This window comes from Rhizophagus irregularis, chromosome 26 (assembly GCF_026210795.1).
Source record: "Rhizophagus irregularis chromosome 26, complete sequence".
Classification (NCBI taxonomy): Eukaryota; Fungi; Glomeromycota; class Glomeromycetes; order Glomerales; family Glomeraceae; genus Rhizophagus; species Rhizophagus irregularis.
The window spans coordinates 2,830,746-2,855,014 of record NC_089454.1 but is presented as its reverse complement, the minus strand read 5'-3'; the positions used below and the strand labels follow the sequence as shown (position 1 = coordinate 2,855,014).

Below are 24,269 nucleotides of genomic sequence, written 5' to 3'. Positions count from 1 at the left end.
TAAATCATGGGTAGGAATAAATGCTGCTCTAATAGTTACTAATGCATTAGCTGCATCTGTAGCATAAACATGTGCTTCAGACCCATTTACATAGGTACCTGCATTTGGTCCTCCTGCACCTTCTGGTATTACTAATGCTACAAAAGCAGCTAAATTAGCTCCACCTCTTGAAGTGATACCAGAAAGTTCCCAATTTTTTCCTGTAATTTCTCGATCAAACCATTCAGCCGCTTCACCAGCCATGCAGCTTCTAAGTATACCCATAGCTCTTTTCCAAGACTCTGGTGGCCCTCCAGCAGCGTATGGGTTAAGATTAATAGTATCAAGATAACCCATATAAAGCCTAACAAATGTATCAATATCATCAGTAGCTTTACCCTCAAAAATCGGCAATCCTATCGCAGTGGTAGCCATATCGTCTCTAGTGGATTGTTTAAAAGAGGTGGAGGAGGGTTCAATTGTCTAATTTGAAACCATTGTACCTGAATTCTAAGAGCAGCTATCTGTTGGAAAAGTCTATTCCTAAGTCTCCCTAATATCTGAATCCCAAAACGCACCCTATTATTAGCATGTGCTAGCTGTGCATTAACCTGTCCAAGTTGCGCATTAACCAATACAAGTTGTCCTCCAGTCCGAGTAGCCCTCAGCCGCCAATGATTTAAAAGGATATTACCACGATTCACAGCATTTTGAGCCTCATTATGATCCCTTACTGCTTGAGTATAATCTGCTTGTAATACATTACGTTCATGTCGTGCCTGATTACGTTCACCTATAGCCCGTCGACGAAGCTCTACCATAGTATCATAATTTCTTTGCAGGTTATGGTTTTCTTCTATGAAATTATCATTGGCAGCACGTATAATAACTAATTGACGTTCTAAATTAGTAAACGTTTCATCAAATGCATTTATCTTACCTTGTGCAAAAACTAACAAATCTTTTGTAATACCAAGTTCTCCATGTTTTGCTTTACAGCGATACATTAATATATTAATAATATGTTTGATTTGATTATTTGCCTCCTGTATCTCTGAATCAACAGTTAAACAACCCCTGGTAGTCAATAAATTTGCATGAGCCTTTAGTATTCTAACTAATTCATCATCGTCTTTTTCATTGACCAAGTGTGCAGGAGGCGGTCCAGTAGGTTCTGAAGGAGTATAAACTGGAATTGGTGTTGATGTCGACATAGTATTTAAACTAAATTAGAATAAAATTCAAATGGATCTTTATGTATACAATTTGGACGAGTACATGACCGACTCAAGACAAGGCAATGAGTTTGCTCCATCATGGCCCTTTCGATTAGCCGTAGCAGGTAGCTCAGACTCAGGTAAGACAACTATGATCATTAATTTGTTAATGAGTGACAAGAAAGCAAAGGAGGATGGTAATCGGTATGTACTATGTGATGCAGTACTTTTAGTTGGCAGATATCTTGACGAGCCGAAGTGGGCAGTTGTACATGATTTTTTCGAAGAGGAGAAAATCCCATTCACTGCAGTAACTCATAGTGAGATTCCAGAGATTGACTCTTTCAACCCTACTCAAGCTACTGTGGTAATCTTCGAGGATCTGATAAATGCACCTAAAAAAATCCAGGATCTCATCACTGGTTACTTTACACATGGACGACACAAAAATATTTCATGTATTTATGTAACCCAAAGATTCTTTGCCATTCCTAAGGCTATTCGAGAAAATGTTAACTACATCTCACTGCATGGAGGTCATGGGAGCCTTACAGATACCAAGAGAATCATCCGCCTATATACAGAAGAATCAGAGTCATTAGCACCAGTAATTGATGATCTTACTCTGCAACGTGAATTTGTAGTGTTTGATCTTAGACGGTCCAAAAGTGATCCACTGTCCATTCGAGTAAGATGGGATACTAGTCTCAGTTCTATCACAGAGCAATCTCAGTTCAATCCTAGTTCGATCTCAGTTCAATCTCAGTTTGAACCAAGTTTGAACCCAGTTCGATCTCAGTCTGAACCCAGTTCAATCACAGTTCGATCCAAGTTTAGTTCCTATGGTCAGAAAGCTGTATCTGAAGCAAAAAAAGGTGGACACTTGATTGAATTTGCTCGGGTATTTCCATCCCCTAAAGAACGTCAACATTTACTTGTACCTGGTGTCTTAGCCAAGAATACAGATACCTGGATTAAATATGTCTTTCGGGAAGCTTATGGACTCTCTGGTAAGACCCTAGGAGCTGACTTTCAGGATTTCTTAGCAAAAGTACAGGGTAGGACTGCAAAGACTGAAACTCTGAAAACTGAGAATGTGAAGGAGTTATTCTCTCGATATGAAGCCCTGAAGTCTAGTCGCCCTCTGGATAATAAACAAATAATAGAAGGTATTGAAGTCCTTCTACAGATCTTTTCTAAGAGCCACATGGACCATCGAGCATTACAAGTAGGGATTAATAGTATCTTGTGAGAATATCAAGTAATTCGTCTGCAGAAGCTCTAAGAATCATAGCACTTTTTTTACGGCCTTCAAAGTCAATCCTTAACATCTTAGCCTTCAACCCTATTGCTCCTAAAGCACGAGAAGCAAAGTTCTTAGTCATTGGATTACTTATATGATTTACATAGTTCTCATAGAATGTAGTGAATGGCTCGTTGATACCATCTGGATATGTATCCCTTAGAAATTGATATAAAGCAATTTCTCCACTGTCACAACCTATGGCTATAAGCTGTTCGAGAAGCCACTTCCTAATATCTTCATATGGCTCTCCATCCATAATTTTCATATCCAGTCTTTGTGTAAACAATTGTGTAAAGTCCACATTACTTCCCCGACGAATGATCTGAACTAACTTATCCCTAGCAAGTCCCAAGGCTTGTAGAGGGTCATTCTCATCACTAATCTTCTTTATAATCTGTCTGTATAATACACTGGATAATCCTCTATATACTGTTTTTGGAGTGATTACTCTACAGTTTTGGCACTGGTTTATTACGATTGATGTTGACATGGCTATCTTTCTTTATGTAAAAAAGAATTATTCAAAATTAAGTAACTATTCAGAGCAGTCCTTGCACAACTTGTCCGTTAAGTCACTTGGGCTTACAGGCATGAGACATTCCCTACACAACTCAATATTAAGCTCTGCAAGTCTCGGGGTATGGTCCTCCAAAGTTCGTGGATGACCGGAAGGACCAATAGTTGTCATATCAGTCATATCCTGCTGTAAGATAAAATCATCATATTCATCTTGGTCAGCCTGAATAGCAGTCCTGATTTGTTGTATATCATTGAAAGTTAACCGCTGCCCATCAAGATTTTCCTCATTATAGCGTGTTTCATTGATGATTTCCTCTATAAGCGCCTCTTCTTCATAATGGACAAGGTAGTAATCCTCAACTACCTCATAGTCACTCTCAATCAGTCTATGATATGTTCTAGTACCACGTCGAACATAACGTCCTGTATCTGTATTTAAATATACAGGTTGCTCTTCAGGTGGAGGTGCAGTTTGTCTACGGACAAGCCTTCCATCAATATAATCATGGGATTCCATAACTATTCGATTAAAGGTATCTCCACCGATAATAATTGGACGTCCAGTTATAGGGTTAGCTATATAAGGGTAAAACATGTCTTTTTTCTGTACGTGTCTACATACCTAATAGTTTTCTTCAATTTACAATAACCAAGTGACACGGTCATCAGTCCTTATCAAAAAATACGAGAATACCTGATGATGAGATTACATGGTCATCAATCCTTGTCGAGGTAAACATAGCATGAGCTTGAATTTTATTAATTAATGCTGAAGTAACTTTAGAGAAACACAGAGTGATCTAAAAAGTACTGCAACAAGTGCAGAACTAATAGAAAAACAAAGAACAAATAATCTTCCGAAATTACAAATAAGAAAAGCTAAAATTAAAAACCCCACCCTCTCTATATAAATAACTACGGCTACTCCCCCCAAATATATCTCAAAATGAGTAAAGTCGACTATGCTATACGTAACCCATCCAGCGCCGTACCCACTCCTAGAATCGGTAAAGAACCTCCGAGCTACGATTAGCACTATCAAAAACGCCTAAAATTCAATTTCCCCTATTTGACTACATACTATGGATAACAAACCTATTTCACAAAGACCTCCGAAAACTTTTTAGTGTCGTGCAGTCCAGCCGATGGGGAACTTTTTAGTGTCGTGCAATCCCCAAAGGGACACCCACCTCATTTTGAACGATCCCAAACGGAGGACACCCACCTCATTGTGAACAATCCATCGACCTAAGATCTACCTAGATAAGTCAATCCAATGATAGTCCATCATGTGACCACCTTGATCGGCATACTACAAAAACTGCGGTACCCAACCTGTCACCCCCTTATCACCCCAATGATGATCGATTTTGAAAATTGTAACACCAAGCCACCATGACGATCAAATTTTCCAGTATCCCCCCACCCCCCAAAGAAAATAAGGTTACACCGAAAAAAGCGACCAAGAAAAACAAAAAGCAAAAAATAAAGACATAAACCTCAGGAAAACTCGAAGTGCAATGAGAAAAACCTGAGTAAAATTCACCAAACATACACCTCAACTCCGTCTCCTTATTTTAGAAGACTAACTCCCCAGTTAACAACATCAACTAGCAAGAAATACGTTGGTCAGGAGCTCCTTCCAAGAAATACCGGTCCGGCCTGCGAACCACTTGGCCAGTTAGACTTTAAAGGCGTAGGAACCAAGACGCACTACTTTTCAACCTTTCAGAAAGCCCAGGGGAACGTTCGTATGGAACTGCCATCTTACAGTATTATTGGTAACTCCAAGACTCATGATAACGGTCCTAACTCAATATAAGCTGTAAGGAGTTCGGGCGAAACTAAAGACCTCGGTAATAACTTCATATAACGTCGAAAAGTCCTTTTACTATCACTCAAGGCAAAAAATCCTCATATTTTTCATCCATAACTTCATGGGAAAAAATGGGCAGAGCCCAACGGGGGAGAAAGTACGATCATCAGTATCAATCCTTGTCGAAAAATACAAGAATACCTGATGATAAGGTTACATGGTCATCAGTCCTTGTCGCGAAACACGAGGATACCTGATGATAAGGTTACATGGTCATCAGTCCTTGTCGCGAAACATGAGGATACCTGACCTGATGAATAAGTTATTGGATTATTGGCCTAAAATGCATTCATGGAAAAACCGTGGAATTTTTTACAGTACAGTGTATAAAAAAAGTGCTAAACTTTGAGATCGGGACACGATGTCTCGATCTAATAATTTCGATGTCATGTGACTTCATGCGGATACGTAGATCATTTCCTTTTTGGGCGATACCCGTTCCACAAAAAATCGATTTTGGTAAAAAATGCGTTTGGAATCTTGTGTAACATAAATTTCCTTTTTCGGTAATTCGGGATTACGCGGTAATGCCGGCCGGATCTAAAAAATATGACTCTGCAGGGTAATTCCTACGAAAGTCAAGTACAAAATGCTTACTCTTGTTGAGTCCATTCATACCACTCCCAGTCCCCAAGGATCGCCTCCCCATCTTTGTTCACTTAATGCATACTCTATGGTTTCCCTCTCTTGGGGGTCCACGACCATCCCATTCCTAAGCATTTTCTCCATAATATAAAGCTGATCCTCGGTGAGGCGGTCTATCCATCTTTTATAGAAGTCGTTTACATCTTCAAAAGATATCCAGTCAATATTCCCTTTTTCAAATGGCTTTCCAAGAGCTCGGACATACCCGATCATAGTGGCATAATTTTCCACCTCTTATATGCCTCTCGATGAACTTCCTGCCACCACACTCTATCTACCTTACTCGCTGCAATAAGGTCAGTATCCGGGATCTTTGTGACAATGCGTTCGACTATTTCTACTGGTAACCGGTCCAACATGATGTTATGTTACTTATACTATAGCTATCTTCAATTACTGTATGCCCATTACACATGGATAAAAAATATAGACTAAATTCGTACAGGATCGTAGGACCACAGGAGCCGCTTATGCAAGAAGTTCTGTTAAGGTTTTCTCAGCCTCGTTTTTAGTAATAGCTCGCTTTGGGGGACCAGTTGATGAGTCCTTAGTCGCATTATAATACAATTCGAAGAGGGCCTCAAGCTTATCTAGGAGAGCTTGTTTATTCTTGTATGATTCGTGTATTTTTGCTATCTTAGCAGTATATGCCGCATTATCTGGGAAGAGTTTTCTGGCCACGAACTTCACATATGATACAGGAGACCTTGCCGTCTGGATTCTCTTGATATACTTCACATGATCCTGGACAAGGTAGCTGGTTTTGCTAAACCCAGATACTAATGCGACTACTATAGTGTCTTTCAATGCACGGATAATCTTGAGGACAGTTTCATCAGAGATAATGGTGAACTGATTGCGTGATGCCTCATAGATAACTTTCTCACTAGTACTGTCAGTGCTATTAACAATGCTTGCTAATTCAGTATATGTTGACATGATTCCTTATACTTTTTTGTACTTTATAATAAATAGGAATCTTCAAATTGACTTTACATTCAAGCAAGAAAAAATATATATACCTACTGTAAACCCAACTGCATTCTTGGCAATCATGTCCAGATAATCTTGTTTGCATTTTTCACATGGCAGTATCCTGCGGTTTCAAACTTGAGAGCTTTCAATGCTTTGGATGCATTTTCTGGACAAGTGATAAGTGTAGGACTACTCGGCTGTTCCTCACGAATAAATCCATCTGTATGGATGCGTCGTACTTTATCCTTATATGGTTCTAATAACTCTGAAGTCGTCTTCCGTCCATGTGCTAATAAGAATGGAGCGATCCTAGGATACTCACCCTTGAAGGGACTACCTGGATTTGTGAACTGGAATCGCCACTGGTCAGATCCTACTGGTATGGTGGAGTCAAGTATGTGGCCTTCCGGAAACTTGAATGGATCTGTTTGATCTGTGGTGAGTGTCTTGTAATTGCGTTTCCTCTGGCAGAGTGCTCCCCATAATGTATTGAGAACTCTCTTTGCAACACGACCAGCCACGCCACCCTGGTTCTTTATATTGAAGAGAAAGTGAACATACTCACCAAATATTACAGTCCCAGGAATTCTTGCTTCTCTGTCATATATCAAGGCATTTGGCTTTCCATCCTGGATTAACTGTATATCGAGACCAAGTTTCTTTGCTCGTTGTAAGTCAATGAATGTATAGACTCCCCTCTTATTCTGTCGGAAGAGAATGTCATTACCACTTACCTTGCCCCTTTGGGGCGCTCTCTGGGAGCTAGCACGAAATAATCCATACAAGGCATAACCTCTGTGGTCTACAAAGTCTTTGAGTATTTGAAACTTACCTTGTCGGATTGGAAAGTTGGCATTTGATTGCTGGATACTTGGATACAAACTTGTCACATCGTATTGCCTTCCATAGCCCTTCCATTCATTGTCTGCCCAGATAAGACCTCCCATCATTGCATCACTTATCCACTCTGCTTCGACTGGATCAAGAGGATCATTAGCTGGAACTCCTACACTAAACCGTTCGAAAAGCCAGAGAGCAGTTCTCTTATATGACCAGTTGTGGTAAGATAAGTCGATTCCTAGACCGAACTTCTTTGTAGCCTGTAGAAAGGAATCCCGCTCTTCATGGATCCTCTGGTATGTTTCCTCAAGTGTTTCATATATTCCAGTTTTACGATTCTTCTCAATAGGGATGAAGGAGTAACTATCAGAGTTCTTACCTTTCTGAAACTGTCTAACTGTAAGAGACTTAACTGTTTTACCATTGTATATTGTTACTACATTATTAACCCATCTTCACGATAAACAAAGAGAGACTTTTGTTTTCTATCTAATTTACTAGGGTGGAGTCTTCCGGGATTCAGTGCAAGAGAGTAGTGGCTTTCAGACAGGATGAGAGTTGCACGTCTGTCAGATTTGCTCTTGGAAATTCGAGTAGAATCCTCTACAATATTAAGTGCAAGGCTTCCTGCAAGTTGTTCAACCTTATCCATATATGAGACTGGAACTGGAGCATCACGATTGAGATCTAATGCCTTTTTGATATATTCAGGCTTCTTTATAGTCTCGGGTATTTTAGAGAATATACCATAGATATGCTTCAGGTATTCATACAGGCAATCATTTAGCTCCCCGTTGCAACCCCCTGCAACCGGTGGGGCATCTCTCATATAAATTATGAATCGTTCAAAATAATCAGGGTCTGCGTCATCCGGTAGTTGTGCTTCGTCGTAGTGGTCCAAGAGTGAGAAGAGGCTGGCTGGTTGGTTTCCTGATGTCCATCCACCGGGTTTCCAGTTTTCATAGGGGAGCAGGATCTGAAATTTATGTGTCGGATACCGGGATTGGAGTCGCTGTCCAAGTCTTGCTATTGCTCCTCTGGAAAATCTTGCACCTGAATACTGTAATTCTTTGATATCTGGTCTTGTAGGTAAAGCACGGACAATCTCTGAATAAACCATTTGATGTATTTATGAATTGTGTTCAGTTGTAATATAGGTTTTTTATACAAAAAATATAAGATAACTAAGAAGTGCTTATCTTATTAAAAGGAGTCAATCTTGCTGCATACACGATCAAGACCCTCTTCATCCCAGTCGTCGACGATTCCATTGGCGGCTTCCCATTCACGTTCCATATCAGTTTTTGGACGTTCCTCAGGGATCTCTCGCGCTTTTCCCTTATCTGCCCTCATAGTTTCATAACCAGAGGTGGTAGGGATAATCTCAGCATCAGTATCCTCCTTATATGCTCTTATTAGATCTGCAAGCTCTTTACGACTGGGTGTTTTAGGTAAGTACCCATTATATTCTATCCAGTCCTTGAAGCGGTCTACTACTTTCCTAAGGTAGTACTGGTACTCGTCCTCAATACGTGTTGTGGGACATTCCTCTACTTCAAACGCGAGTATTTCCCAGTCATAGTCGTCTGATGCGTCTTGGTACTTAGCCCATAAATCCTTACCTGTATTGTAGAGATCATTGAAGACCTGGTCCTTTGAATTCTTGACCCATGGCTTACAATCCCATCGGCGCCTTTCATGCCAAGCCCAGTGTGCTCGAGTACCTTCCTTTGGTTCAGGATCCTGGTCGACTTCTAGTTCTGTGTTGGGTTCTGGGATAGGTTGCTCTTCGGGAGCCAGTTCTACTACAGGTTCTGTAGAAGATTTGGAATCTGCGAGGGATTCAGATTTTGCAGAAGATTCTGCAGGAGACTCAGGTTGTTGCTCAGGAACTTGGTCTGCAGTTGTAGGATCTGAGTCAGATAACAAGTCATCTAAAACATTGTAGTCATCAACAGCTTTAAGTGCAGGTTCTTCAGCAGGCAGCTCATTTTCTTGATCAGATTCCTCATCAGATAGATAACAGTTCGAGAAACTGTCTATAATTTCATCAGTGCCTAACTCTATGGGAGCTGAAGGTTCCTCAGGAATAAGATCCTTATTGATGACAGGTGCGGGTTTTACCTTCAAGCAATCAGGTTTGGGTGGTACTGGTGGTGGAGTCTTTTTGGAAACTCGTTGCTCTTCAGTAGGTTTTTCTTCGACAGGAGCAGATTTTTTCTCAGCAGGTTTCTCTTGTACGTCTTGTGGATTATTAGCAGGAATGCTATATATATTTGCCAAGAATTTCTCTAAGGCTTTGGGGTCTGATGCGGGTTTCTCAGGAGTATCTATATCAATTCCTTCTATATTGATTTCATCTGTTTCGTGGATCCATTTTTTGGTGAGAAACTTTTTGTAAAGGTCCTCCCTGGATATGCTGTAAACTCGTAGTGTTGCCTTACCTACACGTATTTTTCTGCTATTTATACCCAACTCATTTGATAGGATTCTAGAAGCGTTTATCTTTGATAGGGGTGTAATGCAATGAGTTTCACAGTATGAAGTATATACCCTATAAAATTCTTGAACAGGTAGGTCAGTTATATGATTTTTTACTATGAGGTAAGTGTCCTTTATGAATTGAAATAGGGGTGGGAGAGTTGATATGATGTGATCCTGCTTAGATGTTGTCATAGGTGGTGGATTCCCATTAAAGTCTGGGTAAGCGTCTGCAATAGCTCTCAAGTAAGCATAGAATGCCTCACTGGCGCCTGGGTATTTCATAGCGTCACTGAGTTTCTTAAAGTAGTTGAGGTCTCCCTTGCGAGATGGTGACACATCCAAGAACACTGTGCGCCTATCGTCATTCTCCACTCTGAGAGCATTTTCATTAGTGAGTACAATGGTGGATATAAAGTTTTTGTAATGTGTTGGCATCTTGTATTTTTCATGGATTTCCATTATGTCACCTGTTACCTTATCCTTCAACGATCGATACAGATTATTCCACTGGCTTTTTTCTGTAGGCATTTCCTCGAGGAGGAGAAGAACCTTACCTTGTAATTGCCCATTGAAACTTCCAAGAATCGTTTGAGAATCGCTGGTCTTATAAACAAGTTGAGTACCTAAGACACTACGTTGAATGAAATCTGTTATAATACTCTTACTCCAACCCTGTCCAGATTTCAGGTAGAGAATCGAATACATTTTCCTTCCAGCTGCCACACCGGCCACTTTATGATATACTCAGTAAGATTCCAATCGCCTGAACACCAGATATCCTGAATGTGAGAGAAGATAAATTTAACCGCAAGGTGGGTTGTAGATTCAAAAGTAGATATCGGACGCAGGATATGGAGGAATCCTGGAAAGATATTGAGATAAAGTTGGCCACCTAGTTTAAAGATACGGGATTTTTGAGGGTCACAGGTAGCTACACATACAGTACTATATTCGATCATAAACCATTTGTTGATATTAAATTCAACCTTTTGTGAAGGACCCTGTTCAGATTGTGTGTAAAAGACTTTGGTAATTGGACGGATAAGTTTATTAATATTTTATCAGGGATGTGCTCGAGGTTTTTGATTTCTGATCGCCACATGAAGACTCCATGCGGGTTGGAGCAGGGGATAAAGTAACTGCAAAGATAACCTTTAGCTTGATTGAGATCCCTCATATTCTTTGCAGTGTTAATGAGCCGTTTAAGCTCATCAATACTAAAAGCCTTCTTCTGTTCACCGAACTTGGGGATAACTTGAGCTTGAGTGCTAGTTTGGGCAGTCATTTTTTGTTCTATCAAATCGAGTACTAATTTATAGTTACCTAATCTTCAATTGCCAAATATTTTTTCCAAAGATCTGCACTCCTACCAGGTTACCCTCCTGTAGTCCTGTGGTCCTGCGATTCTGTGGTCCTCCGGTTATATCTGGTTATCTTCTAGGGGTAAAAAAAAACTATAAACCATGAACCTTTACGACTGCTCTAAATCTTCCCTTTCTCTTTTTCAAACTACATATATCTGAAATCCAAACCGCTCAAGAGCTCCTTTTACTATAGTTAGCTCTTTTCTAGTGTCCGTTAACTCTTTACAAGCCTTTTGATACGCCTTCCATTCAAGTTCACGGAGGTCACGATTTCTATTATCCTCCTCCTCCGATCGACAAAGAGCATCATTTGCTTTTTCCTTCTTTTCTACCGCCCTGTCGTATTCCTCCTCAGCTTCTTTATGCCGCTTCCAGAGTACTCGTTCAGCTTCGGCTCTCCAGATTGGGCTGACTTCTAAAAGATGTGGCCCGAAATTGCTACTTGGAATGTGTTCCAGGATATAGCCTACAAGTTCGGGGATTACTGATACTGCGTGCGGGGTATACATGTTATCTGTCCTTATAGGTTACTTATGGTATACCCATTGTTCAATTACTTATTTTTTCTGACGGGGGCGGGACGGGGTTGGTCTTACTGGCTCTATAGACCTTCTAGGGGCTTACCTGTTAATCTACCTGGTTTGCTGTCTCACTGCTTCCAACAGATTATTAGACGGAATCCTGACTTGTTCCAGATGTTCCGGATGTGGTGGATCTGGGGGGGTAAAAATAAAACTTTTTCTGGGGGGATGTCCTCTCATAATTTTTCTGAAACATCTGCCACATCTGCCACATCCGGGACAACCCTCTCATTATATCCGTTATTGCTTCCTTTTCTATTATTTTTTAGTTATTTGGTATATATATTTGTTCCAGATGTTGTCCCAGATTGTGGCGGATATATGGGGATTCCTGAGCCCCGTAGGGGCCATATAGGTACTGCGACGGGTCGTAGACCCAGAGGTGGGTGGTGCTAGCACCTCCCACATCCAGCCCGATGACTGAATTATCTCCTCTGGAGAAAGGAAAAATACTAGCATATATGGAAAATTTTAACCCTGCACAAATAGCAAGAAAAATGGGGCGTGACCCTACCACAATATGTAGATTTATTGACAAATACAAGAAGACAGGGGTGACTGAAAATTTACCGCGATCAGGACGGCCACCTGCTCTCAATAATAATGAGAAAAATGCACTTATAAATGAAGTTAAGAAGAACAGACGTGAACCTTTACATGAAATTATTAATACATTGGGCTTAAGTTGCAGTCTAACAACTGCTAGACAGACACTATATGATGCTGGAATCCATTCCCATGTTGCAGCAAAAAAACCTTTTGTATCAAAAAAGCATGCATTAGCTCGTGTTAGTTGGTGTGAGAAATATAAAGAAAAAACAATCCAGGATTGGAACCAAGTTATTTTCTCTGATGAATCAAGTGTTGAGATTGGCAAGCAGTCAAGACAGATAAGAGTTTGGAGACATACAGGGGAAAGGTTTAACATTGAATGTTTGACACCTACTTTTAAAAGTGGTCGAAAATCAGTTATGGTTTGGGGATGTTTCATTGGAGGAATAAAAGGACAATTAATTTTTTGTGATGAAAATAAAGAAGGAGATGAAAAAATCAATTCAAACACTTACATTAGAATCTTAAATTCACATTTATATCCATTTCAACACACAGTTTGCGAATTAACAGGAAGAGCTGCAATTTTCCAACAGGATAATGCACCTATTCATACCGCGAAAATAACCAAAAATTGGTTGAAGAAGAATAAAATTGCGATTATTGATTGGCCGGCAAATTCTCCTGATTTAAACCCAATAGAGAACATCTGGAAACAATTAAAAGACAATATCCAGGCCCGTAAGACCTTTCCAAGAACTGTGAGTGAACTTAAAGTTGCACTAAGTGAAGAATGGGAAAATTTGGATTGTTCCATTTTTGAAGAGGTTGTTGCTTCGATGCCACAAAGAATCAATGCAGTGTTAGAAGCAAGAGGAAGGCCAACACATTATTAGTTATTTCAGAAATTATTTTTTTACGTAAAGTTTAATAAAAATCAATAAAATTTGGCTATTTTTGGTATCAATTTTAAATCGGGCAATACTTTCCGAGGCGACTGTACACAAATGTACTGTATTCATATCGGATCATCATATATCGTCGGAAATCATGTGAGTAAGATTTCGCGTAACACATGCTAAAGAGAGCGTGACTGCCGATCTGCTAAATGATATCATTATTAGCGCAGCAAGAAATCTGATCAACCTATTACTGTATTACTGTGATACGAAATTTAGATTCTAATTTGGAATCTCATTTCCTTTTTTATCCTTATTGAAATTATAATATATAAAGTAACGCAAATAACGCCAATAACGTCTAACTACTAGAAATATATGAATAATGTTTAAACTAACGAAACTCAAGTCCCTATTTAATAAATTAATTGGTCATAAAAATTGTTCTTATTGCAATAAACCATGTACCGAAGAATTATGGTGTAAAGAATGCGATCCATTTATGAATATTGACAGTGGAAATAATGAAATTGATAAATTTATCAAAGATACAATTTATGGTGCGAGAAATAAGAATCGTAACTTTCTTGAATGGGTACCATTTGATAAATTTAAAGATATAAACCAAATTGGTGAAGGTGGATTTTCCAAAGTATATTCTGCAACGTGGATTGATGGTCCAAAAATTATACGTAAGAAATTTGGAATTTGGAAAAAACGTAATTCTGGACCTATCAAAGTTGCATTGAAAAAGTTAAATGGATCAGAGAATATGTCAGCTGAATATTTAAATGAGGTAAGTTTTGTATTAATTTTACATATTTTAATTAACCTCTTTAATAATAATTGAAAAAATTTTTCATTAATTTAAATACAAATAATAGATTAAAATACTTTGGGATTTATGTCAAATATACAATGGATGTCTAAGTTTTTATGGAATGACTAAAGATCCAGAAACTGAAGAACTTATAATAATTTCAGAATATGCAGATAAAGGAAATTTGAGAAGCGTTCTTTTACACAATTTCAATAACACTTTGTGGAAAGATAAATTACTTTATTTACTATGGATAACACATGGTCTTAAAAGTTTACATGGATTAGGATATTTTCATAAAGATTTTCATAGTGGAAATATATTACAAAATACTGATCCTAATTATAGTAATATCACTAAATCTTATATTTCAGATTTTGGATTATCTGGACCATCAAATAAACAAAAATCGGATGATAAAATATGTGGAGTATTACCATATATTGCCCCAGAAGTTTTGAATGGAGAACTATATTCATTATCTTCTGATATTTATAGTTTTGGTATAATTATGGCAGAATTATCATCTGGAAAACCACCATTTCATAAAAGAAAACATGATACTACCTTAGCATTAGAAATATGTAATGGACTCAGACCAGAATTTGGAAAAGGAACTCCTGAAATTTATAAGAAACTAGCTTATAAATGTATGAATGCTAATTCAAATCAAAGACCAACGGCTAGTGAATTGAATGACATAATTAGATTTTGGTTTAATTCTCTTCACTATGAAGGCAATGAAGAAGAAAATTTTGGGTATGAAGGTAAAGAGATTAAAGCTATGTTTGAAGAAGCTGATAAAGAAATACCAAATATTTCAATTTTATATGAGAAAAATCCTGATGCTATATATACTAGTAGATTATTTACATTCAGTAATTTAACAAAACCTGTCAATTCTTCTATTATTACTGATTATCTTAATGATAAAGAAATCAATAAAGGTATAAAATTTTTTTAATCAAATATTTAATTACACAATTGCTAATTATATTTCTTTTATAGATTGTAAAGATTCTCAATTATTTGACTTGGAGATTCCTAGTTCATTACAATTAAAAGGTAAGTAATGTGTTAATATAATTTTCTGTACAATATACATATAAATTAATTAATTCTATATTAATTTTAATTGTTTAACTAATACAATAGATGATATTAATAATAAAGAAGGTTGATTATTAAGTGATCATATATTGTGGTAAAACTTTGTTTTTGTTTATTTTCTAAAATTTTTTATTTAGTTAATTCGATCAAATATTTAATAATCCATATTTACATGACGCAACTTATGCCAAACATTATATGTAATTTCAAGAAATATATTTTCCTGGAGGACTGGCAATAAAATTATTGTACAGTACATCGTTAAGTACCTTTCGAGTTGCAACCACAAACTTGACAGTTATAATTTTCTTGTAACCAAAATAATTATGCGAATTTTTACTCTAGTTTAATACGTCAATTAAAAAACTTTTTAGGAAAATCATTTTTCTATTTATGTATTAGGTTATTCATTCAACGTATAAGTTTATTATTATTATTTATTTGGTTAAATTAAATTTTAAATAAATAAATTGTTTTTTTTATGGTTAAAATGATTACAGTCGATAATTGGATATTTAATATAATAAATAAATCAATAATAATTTTACCGTAACCAAACTGTCTAGGTAATTGCTCAGAAATCATAAATTTGGGAAAAATTTTTACATTGAGGACGCGTTAAAAAATTAGACCTTACGATTTATGATCATGAAGTTATAAATGATAATGATGTAATGATGAACATTTATTTTTAGGGAAAATATTAAAATGGAAGATATTTTTTCAACAAGAGTATAAAAATGGTCTAGACTCTTTAAGAAAAAAGGAATTCTATTCTTAGAACGCGTCACAAACAAAATTAATGAAATGGAAACATAATAACATATATATAAAGAAAAATTTTAAATATTACAAAGTAAAAACCGAAGTGGTATAATAGATTGGTTGAAATAGTTACAATCAACGATGATTTAAAACAACAATACATTAGTATTAACAAAAATTGAAAATTGGAATAATAGATATAAATATTATATTTGATTATTTATACGCCACCATAGATGTTACTAGTGACGTTGGAGCAAAAATGGATTTTTTATAAAAAAAAAAAATTTTGCGCTATTTTTATTGGAAAAACAGGTGTAACAAATATTTTTTTAAAAAATATTTTATACATTATAACAAGTAAATATACAGTCAGACCTCTATAATTGCACTCTCCATAATTGCACCCACTATGTATACCCTCTCTAAATGCACCCTCTGATTTGGTCCCAAGCTTATATGATCTCTAATTATTTTACCTCTATAAATGCACACCCTCTTTAAATGCACTATTTTGAAAATTATGCATATGGTCCCAAGGGGTGTGCAATTATGGAGGTCTGACTGTACATGTAATATGAACCTCCGTAATAGATTTTTTCTAAATATTTCCATTATATCTATAAAAATCCGCGAATGTTGAATATTCCATGATTTGAGGTCATAAATATGTTACATTTACGGAAAAGACATGGAATAAAAACATTAATTACTCACTTAGTCAAAATAAAATCAACTTATTAAATAATGCCACCATAAAATATAACGATTAAAAATAAATTTTATTTTGAGAATATATATCCCTATAAGAAACTAGAGTAACTTGGTAATTGTTAGTGAGTTATAATCATTATACTGTCAGATTGACTTGAAAATTTTAGGTCGGGTCATCAAACGTTTTTATAATTAAATATAAAAAAAATTGATTTTTTTTTATTAAAAACGTCAGACTTGACGTTTTTATGATTAAAAAATCATTTTTACGTTAGATTTGATTAAAAGTCAAAAAAATTAATTTTTTTGGTTAAAAACGTAAGACTTGGCATTTTTGTAATTAATAATCAAAAAAAAATGATTTTATTAATTAAAAATGTCAGACTTGACGTTTTTGTAATTAAAAAATCAAAAACTGAATTTTTTTTAGTTAAAAAACGTCAGACTTGACGTTTCTGTGGTTAAAAATTAGAGTTCTGAACAGGTTGTCCAAATTCAGGTAACCTTGACAGGTTGACCTGAATTTATCAGGTCAGGTTTAGCAATTTCGATTTGGCATCAGTTAAGGTTGTAACATCAGTAAAATCTGAATGACCTGTTGACCTGAAACTAACAATACTATTATTTTATAATAATATATTAAAAAAAACATTGGGAAAATGATTTTTCTATAAGATTATATTAGAAAAAAACATTTCGCAACTTTTTTTTTGATATTTTATTGAAAAATGTTGCGAAAACATTTTTTCTATAAGATTATATTAGAAAAAAATGTTTTGCAACTTTTTTTTTGATATTTTATTGAAAAACGTTGCAAAAACATTTTTTCTATAAGATTATATTAGAAAAAAACGTTTTTAAAATTATTTTTAAATTAAAACTAATACTAAATTAGCTAAATTAGAATTAAACAGTATTAAGAAAAATTCGCGAGAATTTTCCTTGATACTGCTTAATTTTTAAATTAAAACCTAATACTAAATTAGCTAAATTAGAATTAAGCAGTATTAAGAAAAATTCGCGAGTATTTTCCTTGATACTGCTTAATTTTTTAAATTAAACCCAATACTAAATTAGCTAAATTAGAATTAAGCAGTATTAAGAAAAATTCATGAGAATTTCCCTTAATACTGCCTAACTTTTTAGGTTAAAACCTAATACTAAATTAGCTAAATTATAATTTAAGCAGTATTAAGAAAAATTTGCGAGAATTCTCCTTGATACTGCTTAATTTTTTAAATTAAAACCTAATACAAAATTAGCTAATTAGAATTAAGCTATTAGGTTGTAACATAGATTTTTTCGAATGTCATGATTTTATTGAAATGAACAAGTTCAAAATAAATCATATTTCATATACTTTACATTTTATAGTCCTAACTCTCCTTTAAACAGAACTCTTGTTTTATTGAAAAATATTGCGAAGACGTTTTTTCTATAGAAAAAAACATTTTGCAATGTTTTTTTTTTGATATTTTATTGACAAACGTTGCAAAATATTTTTTCCTAATATAATGATATAGAAAAAAACGTTTTCACAACGTTTTCCAATAAAATATCAAGAAAAATGTTGCGAAATGTTTTTTCCTAATATAATGTTATAGAAAAAATGTTTCGCAACATTTTTCTTGATATTTTATTGCGAAATTGATTTTTCTATAAGACTATATTAGGAAAAAACGTTTTGCAACGTTTTTCTTGATATTTTATTGAAAAACGTTGCGAAAACGTTTTTTCTATAACATTATATTAGGAAAAAATGTTTCACAACATTTTTTTTGATATTTTATTGAAAAATGTTGCGAAAACGTTTTTTCTATAACATTATATTAGGAAAAAATGTTTCGCAACATTTTTTTTGATATTTTATTGAAAAACGTTGCGAAAACGTTTTTTCTATAACATTATATTAGGAAAAAATGTTTTGCAACATTTTTTTTTATATTTTATTGAAAAACGTTGCGAAAACATTTTTTATATAACATTATATTAGAAAAAAACATTGCGCAACGTTTTTTTTCAATAATTTAATAAAAATCATTTGGGTTAACCTGAAATTTTTTAGGTTTCAGGTCAGGTCAGGTCAAACAGATAATCTGATATAACCTGACCTGACCTGACCTGACCCATTCAGAACTCTATTAAAAATCAAAAAAAAATGATTTTTTTAATTAAAAAACGTCAGACTTGACGTTTTTGTAATTAAAAAATCAAAAAAAATGATTTTTTTAATTAAAAAACGTCAGACTTGACGTTTTTGTAATTAAAAAAATCAAAAAAAATCAAAAAAAATGATTTTTTTAATTAAAAAAACGTCAGACTTGACATTTTTGTAATTAAAAAATCAAAAAAAATCAAAAAAAATCAAAAAAAATGATTTTTTTAATTAAAAAAACGTCAGACTTGACATTTTTGTAATTAAAAAATCAAAAAAAATGATTTTTTTAATTAAAAAAACGTCAGACTTGACGTTTTTGTAATTAAAAAATCAAAAAATATTGGTTTTTTTTAATTAATAACATCAGTATTGACATTTTTTGTTAAAAAAATAAATATGAAGAAAAAATGTTTTTGTGTTATTTTTTATTATAATTTTATATGGAAAAATGCCAAAATGTTTTTTTCTTAATAGTAATGCAAAAAAAAAAGTTTTTGGCATTTTTTTTTTAATAATATTATATGAAAAAATGCTGAAACGTTTTTTCTACAATTTTTTTTATTTTTTTGCAATATTTTATGAAATTTTAATGATCAACAAAAAAATGAAATTATGCAAATATTGAATGATGCAACAATTTAACAGGGACTTTTAGTGGCACAGGAAGAGTTTTTGCGAAAAGTTGGCATTAGAAGTTTTTTTCATTGTCATTGTCATTGACATTGACATTGACATTGACATTGACATTGACATTGACATTGACATTGACATTGTCACTGACATTGACATTGTCATTGACATTTTCATAAAGTTATATAAGATTAATCTGAGAGTTTTTTACCAAAAAGGAAATTTTTTTATAAAAAGGGAAATGATTTTCAATTTCAAGGCAATTCAGCAGGTGTTTTAATAACAAATTGAGAAATGATTTCCATAGAAAATCTCGTGACAAAATTTATAATAAATTTAAAATAAATGATCAACAAATGATCAACAAAATCGTTACTAGTTTTATAAAAAACGCCCAATAATATCTTTTTATTGTTTTAATATGGATACTGAAAGGATACGTTTTGTATACATTTTATGTACGTTTCTATAGATTCCGTATACAAATTCCGTATATTTAATAAGCAATTCATTTTTGAACATTTTTTAAAAAAACTAATGTATACGAAATGTATACGGAAAAAATTAATCATGCGGAATGTATACGGAATTTTTGAACTTAACAGTTAATATATTTAGAAGATAATTTTACAAAAATTCCGTATCATAACACGAGATCACATGATTGTTTATTGTTTTGTTATGATACGTTTTTTGTTTTTATATAAACCCTTACTTTGATGAGTTTGATCTTCCGATCTTCCTTTCTGTCTTTCCTTTCCTTTCTCTTTCTCTTGTCTTATTTTTGTTATTTTTTCTAAATTTTTCTTCTTACTTCGTCACCCCCTTTTAAAAACAATTTTTTTTTTTTCGTACCTCACTTTAAAAAAATTTTTTTTTCGTCACTCTCCTTTGAAAAAAAATTTTTTTTCGTCACTCCCTTAAAAAAAAATTGTTTCTTTTATTCCCACTCTTCTTTTTTTTTAAAAAAAATTTTCTATTTCCTCTTTATAAAAAAATTTTTATTTTTCTAACTTTGACGTCTTCCCTTTAAAAAAAAATTTTTTTTAACTTTCCTAACTTCGTTATCCCTCTTTTTAAAAAAATATTTTTTTTGGTTTATTCTTTATTCCCCTTTCTTCTTTATTTATATTTAATTTCATAGGCCAGCAGATTTTTTTTGTGAGAATATTCAGTTTCTTTTTTTCTTTTTTGTTGATCAGTTTGGGAGTCCTTTTCTTTTTGTAGGATGATTCAGGATTTTTTTTCTTTTTTTAGGTCAGTTCAAATTTTCTTGTTTTTTTGTAGGTTGGGTTCAGATTCTTTTCTTTTTGTAGGTTGTTTCAGTTTTGTTGCTTCAGAGTCTTCTTTTTTTGTAGGTCAGTTTTGGATTTATTTTGTTGTTTTGGTTTCTTTTTCATTAGACGCTTCATAATTCTTTTCTTTTATGTAGGTCAGACATTCTGGAGTTCTCTTTCTTTTTTTGTAGGAATGCTGACCTTTGGTGACTTGGACGATTGCAGATACTATATGAAGGGGGGTTTTGTTTCCAATTAAGTTAGACGTTCTTATGTTTCTTTTTTTTGTTTTTTTTAGGTTGTTTGACTCTAAATGAACCTGAACTTATAGATAATTTTGGTTACAATAGGTGGTTTTAATAAGGAGGGAATTTTCAAAATGTAATTGTATTTTGTTTATTTTTTATTTTTTATTTAATTTAATAAAGTAAAATTAGATTTATGTAAATACAATTATAGTAAACTGTAATACAAGTAGTAAATTCAGTAACCAAATCGTATAAATTTCGTGATAAAATCAGTGATCAAATCATGTAAATTCCATATGAATCCCGTGCAAATTCCGTATCCAAACCATATTTTTAGTGATACGGAATTGTGCATTTTCCCGTATCCTATTATGATACGTTATTTCTAAGGAAAAAAATCGTATAAAAACTTTACAAAAAACGTATCCAATTTTTTTATAGGGTATTATTGTGACAATTATATTTACAAATTCTTTAACTTAAAATAGTATTTCTCATAAAAGGTACAATTTAAATATTTTAGCACTTGAAATCCCAAACTATTAATAAAATAATTGACTATACTTTATAACTTACGAGCACTTTAAGGCCTTAATATATATCATTTTTAATAGTTCAATTATAAACTGATCTTTGCACATTTTTTACAGTATAACGCACATCAGTGATAAACGTATTCGCTAAAATTTACAAAAGAAATTTGCACCCGTACATTTCTTCATCTATTATTTATAATCAACGTATTGATTAAATTATAATCAATGAAAACCCCAAATTAAGCAAATAAAACGTTTATACGAGAAGTTAAAGACCGTGAAAGTTAGAAAGGTATCACTTTAAACTAAAGGCCTTGAGATAGTTGCAATAGTTATAGCTTGTGAAATTTAATAGAACGGAACTTATCTAAAAAAGTGAAATGCAAGATAATTAAAGCTAATATTGTTGAATATATAGAGAAAAATTCATTAAAATGCTTCTTATCTGAATTATTCTTTAACTCTATAAATAGCTACTAGAAGAATGTAATATAAAATAATGTTAACGACTTAATTGCCGATCCGCCTAAAAACGGCACTGCGTTACTAATAAAATTCGGGGATAATAGCGATAATAAAAAAAAGCATTTTTTGCATCTCGCGCGCGAAATAAGTTTCACCCATTTTACAAACAGAAATATCATAAAAACAATATTTTCTTTCATTTTATGACAAGTCATATTTGCCAAAAAATTTTATAATTATATTTCTGTAACTGGTTTTCTTCAACTTTCACTTGTTTTTAATAATAAAAATATTTTAAAAAAGCTTTTAAAACCAACTTTAGAAGCTAAAAATTATAGGTTTTTATTGTAAATAATGCAATATAGTAAAATGAAATATTGAAATTTCGTATATTTTAAGGTGTAAATCTGACGCGCGCGCATAGTAAACTCATTATTTTGCATACGAATGTATAACTTTTTTTTGCAAATTCGTTTTTTTCAAGTATTTTTTCAGTATATCATATGATTTTTTTTTTATAGTCAATATGTCATCTATGAGATATCCTTTTTTGAAGTTTGTGTTCTCGGCAAATTTAACCCCGAATTTTATTAGTAACGCAGTGCCGATTTTAGGCGGATCGGCAATTAAGAAACTTATAAAAAGTATATAAAGTAATTTAAATATATTAATAAAGGGAATAAGGACCTGTAAAATTCGATAATAAAGAATCAGTTTAAAGAAATCATAATAGTGTATTCGATTTTTTATAATTACATGTAAAATTAATTTTATTCTCTCTTTTTGATTTGAAATACTTCATAGTCTTCTATTGAAAATCCATTTTCAGTATCTCTGATTTTTTTTTCATAATATCTCCTTTTACAAGAAATTCCATTGTAATTTGCAGACTCACTAGCAGCTTTTATAATAATGTCAATGCCAAAATATGGACCACGTTCAGCGCCATAATTCAATGCATGTTCTGTTTCTTTTATATTACTGATAATTGCACTTTTAATATCCTTTTCTTTAAAAGAAAAAATAAAACTATGTTTTGTTTCTCCCCAAGTATCTGAAGAACTCCATATTATCGGATTATATCCACCAATAATTTCTTCTGTTTCTTTTACTTTAATAAAGGTAATGGTATGATATAAATCATTACATAATTCATGAAATTTTTTAGGTGTAAATCCATCTCGACTTCCTCTTAATAATAATTGAAATTTATACGGTAAATATAATTCTCTTAAATGATCAAATTTGCTATTATTAATAATAACTGTTTTATCAATCCATTTCAAAATAGTTGAAGCAATTTCTAAATTAACAATTTTTGTATCAATAATACTCTCAATTCTAATATTTCTAGGAAATAAAATGCTGTTATTTGGTTCACTATTAGGATCCAAATGAGATTTTAATAAATCTTCATAAAGTTGATGATTTAAGAGTCTTTTATAGGGACGAACTCTTTCTAAAAATTCTTTGGATGATAAACTAAAAAATCTAATTAAACATAAACAATGTTGTAAAGAATTTTTCATTGCCTTGAAATCATCATCCGACCAATTGTTAGGATCTGGAAGAAGTGTACGATTTTGTGCGAGACTCCATTTTAATACATGTTCCCAAACCTCAATTTCTCTCATTTGTAAATCATCTCTTTTAATAAGTTGAACTAAAGATTTTTCAGGAAGTGAAGTGAAGTCAAGTGATTTAAATATTTTCTCTGGAGATTTTACCATAAAATCCGTACAATATTGTTGAAGTTCTAATAAAGAATTTGATTGAAAGCTTGTTCTATGAATAAGCTCAAAATGTTGTTCCATCCATTCGATTTTATTTTCAATTAAATATTTTTGTAAATAATCAACTAATTCTTGAAGAAGCAGCTCATCCGCAGCCAATAATAGTTTGAGAATCTTCGAAGTGTCTTGTTCATTCAATGAAATAATACCACCATAGATATACCTATACAAAAAATTTGAATTTTAAATTTAAAATAATTTGAATATTTAAAAATTTGAGATTATGTTATTACATAAAAATTTATTCTATACAAACTCTTACTTTAAAATAATCTGAAAGATTTCAGGTGATATGTTTGATAATTTAATATGAGTTAAAACATTATCCTTATTTTTTTTATTAGAAGCAAAAGTTCGTCGTAAATATGAAGACCGGTAACACAAAATATTCATATGAGCACGAAAGATTTTTATGTTAGGATCCTCTCCAACTTCAATTGTTATATCATAATATTCATCATCATCTAATAATTCAATATAGTTTTGACTTAATTTTGAAAAAAATTGGGTAGACAT

General features: G+C 33.1%; 7 protein-coding genes across 7 annotated transcripts; 2 read left to right on the top strand and 5 right to left on the bottom strand.

Moving 5' to 3' along the window:
- Window positions 1-5,509: 5,509 nt before the first annotated feature.
- OCT59_017791 (uncharacterized protein) lies at window positions 5,510-5,755 on the bottom strand (the record flags this gene model as incomplete). The annotated part of the gene is made up of 1 exon (XM_066137717.1): window positions 5,510-5,755. One exon carries the CDS (start codon window positions 5,753-5,755, stop codon window positions 5,510-5,512), a length of 246 nt encoding a protein of 81 aa, XP_066004267.1.
- A 255-nt stretch (window positions 5,756-6,010) lies between these two features.
- OCT59_017790 (uncharacterized protein) lies at window positions 6,011-6,481 on the bottom strand (the record flags this gene model as incomplete). Its single annotated transcript, XM_066137716.1, has 1 exon — window positions 6,011-6,481. One exon carries the CDS (start codon window positions 6,479-6,481, stop codon window positions 6,011-6,013), a length of 471 nt encoding a protein of 156 aa, XP_066004266.1.
- Window positions 6,482-6,594: 113 nt separating this feature from the next.
- Window positions 6,595-8,477, bottom strand: OCT59_017789 (uncharacterized protein; the record flags this gene model as incomplete). The annotated part of the gene is made up of 2 exons (XM_066137715.1): window positions 6,595-7,769; window positions 7,856-8,477. The coding sequence occupies 2 exons, from the start codon at window positions 8,475-8,477 to the stop codon at window positions 6,595-6,597; spliced, it is 1,797 nt and encodes a 598-aa protein (XP_066004265.1).
- Window positions 8,478-11,345: 2,868 nt separating this feature from the next.
- On the bottom strand, window positions 11,346-11,714 carry OCT59_017788 (uncharacterized protein; the record flags this gene model as incomplete). Its single annotated transcript, XM_066137714.1, has 1 exon — window positions 11,346-11,714. The coding sequence occupies one exon, from the start codon at window positions 11,712-11,714 to the stop codon at window positions 11,346-11,348; it is 369 nt and encodes a 122-aa protein (XP_066004264.1).
- Window positions 11,715-13,622: 1,908 nt separating this feature from the next.
- On the top strand, window positions 13,623-15,238 carry OCT59_017787 (uncharacterized protein; the record flags this gene model as incomplete). The annotated part of the gene is made up of 4 exons (XM_025332388.1): window positions 13,623-14,033; window positions 14,122-15,004; window positions 15,066-15,122; window positions 15,213-15,238. The coding sequence occupies 4 exons, from the start codon at window positions 13,623-13,625 to the stop codon at window positions 15,236-15,238; spliced, it is 1,377 nt and encodes a 458-aa protein (XP_025172652.1).
- A 5,424-nt stretch (window positions 15,239-20,662) lies between these two features.
- OCT59_017786 (uncharacterized protein) lies at window positions 20,663-20,970 on the top strand (the record flags this gene model as incomplete). Its single annotated transcript, XM_066137712.1, has 2 exons — window positions 20,663-20,792; window positions 20,867-20,970. 2 exons carry the CDS (start codon window positions 20,663-20,665, stop codon window positions 20,968-20,970), a joined length of 234 nt encoding a protein of 77 aa, XP_066004263.1.
- A 1,760-nt stretch (window positions 20,971-22,730) lies between these two features.
- Window positions 22,731-24,269, bottom strand: OCT59_017785 (uncharacterized protein; the record flags this gene model as incomplete). Its single annotated transcript, XM_066137711.1, has 2 exons — window positions 22,731-23,916; window positions 24,016-24,269. The coding sequence occupies 2 exons, from the start codon at window positions 24,267-24,269 to the stop codon at window positions 22,731-22,733; spliced, it is 1,440 nt and encodes a 479-aa protein (XP_066004262.1).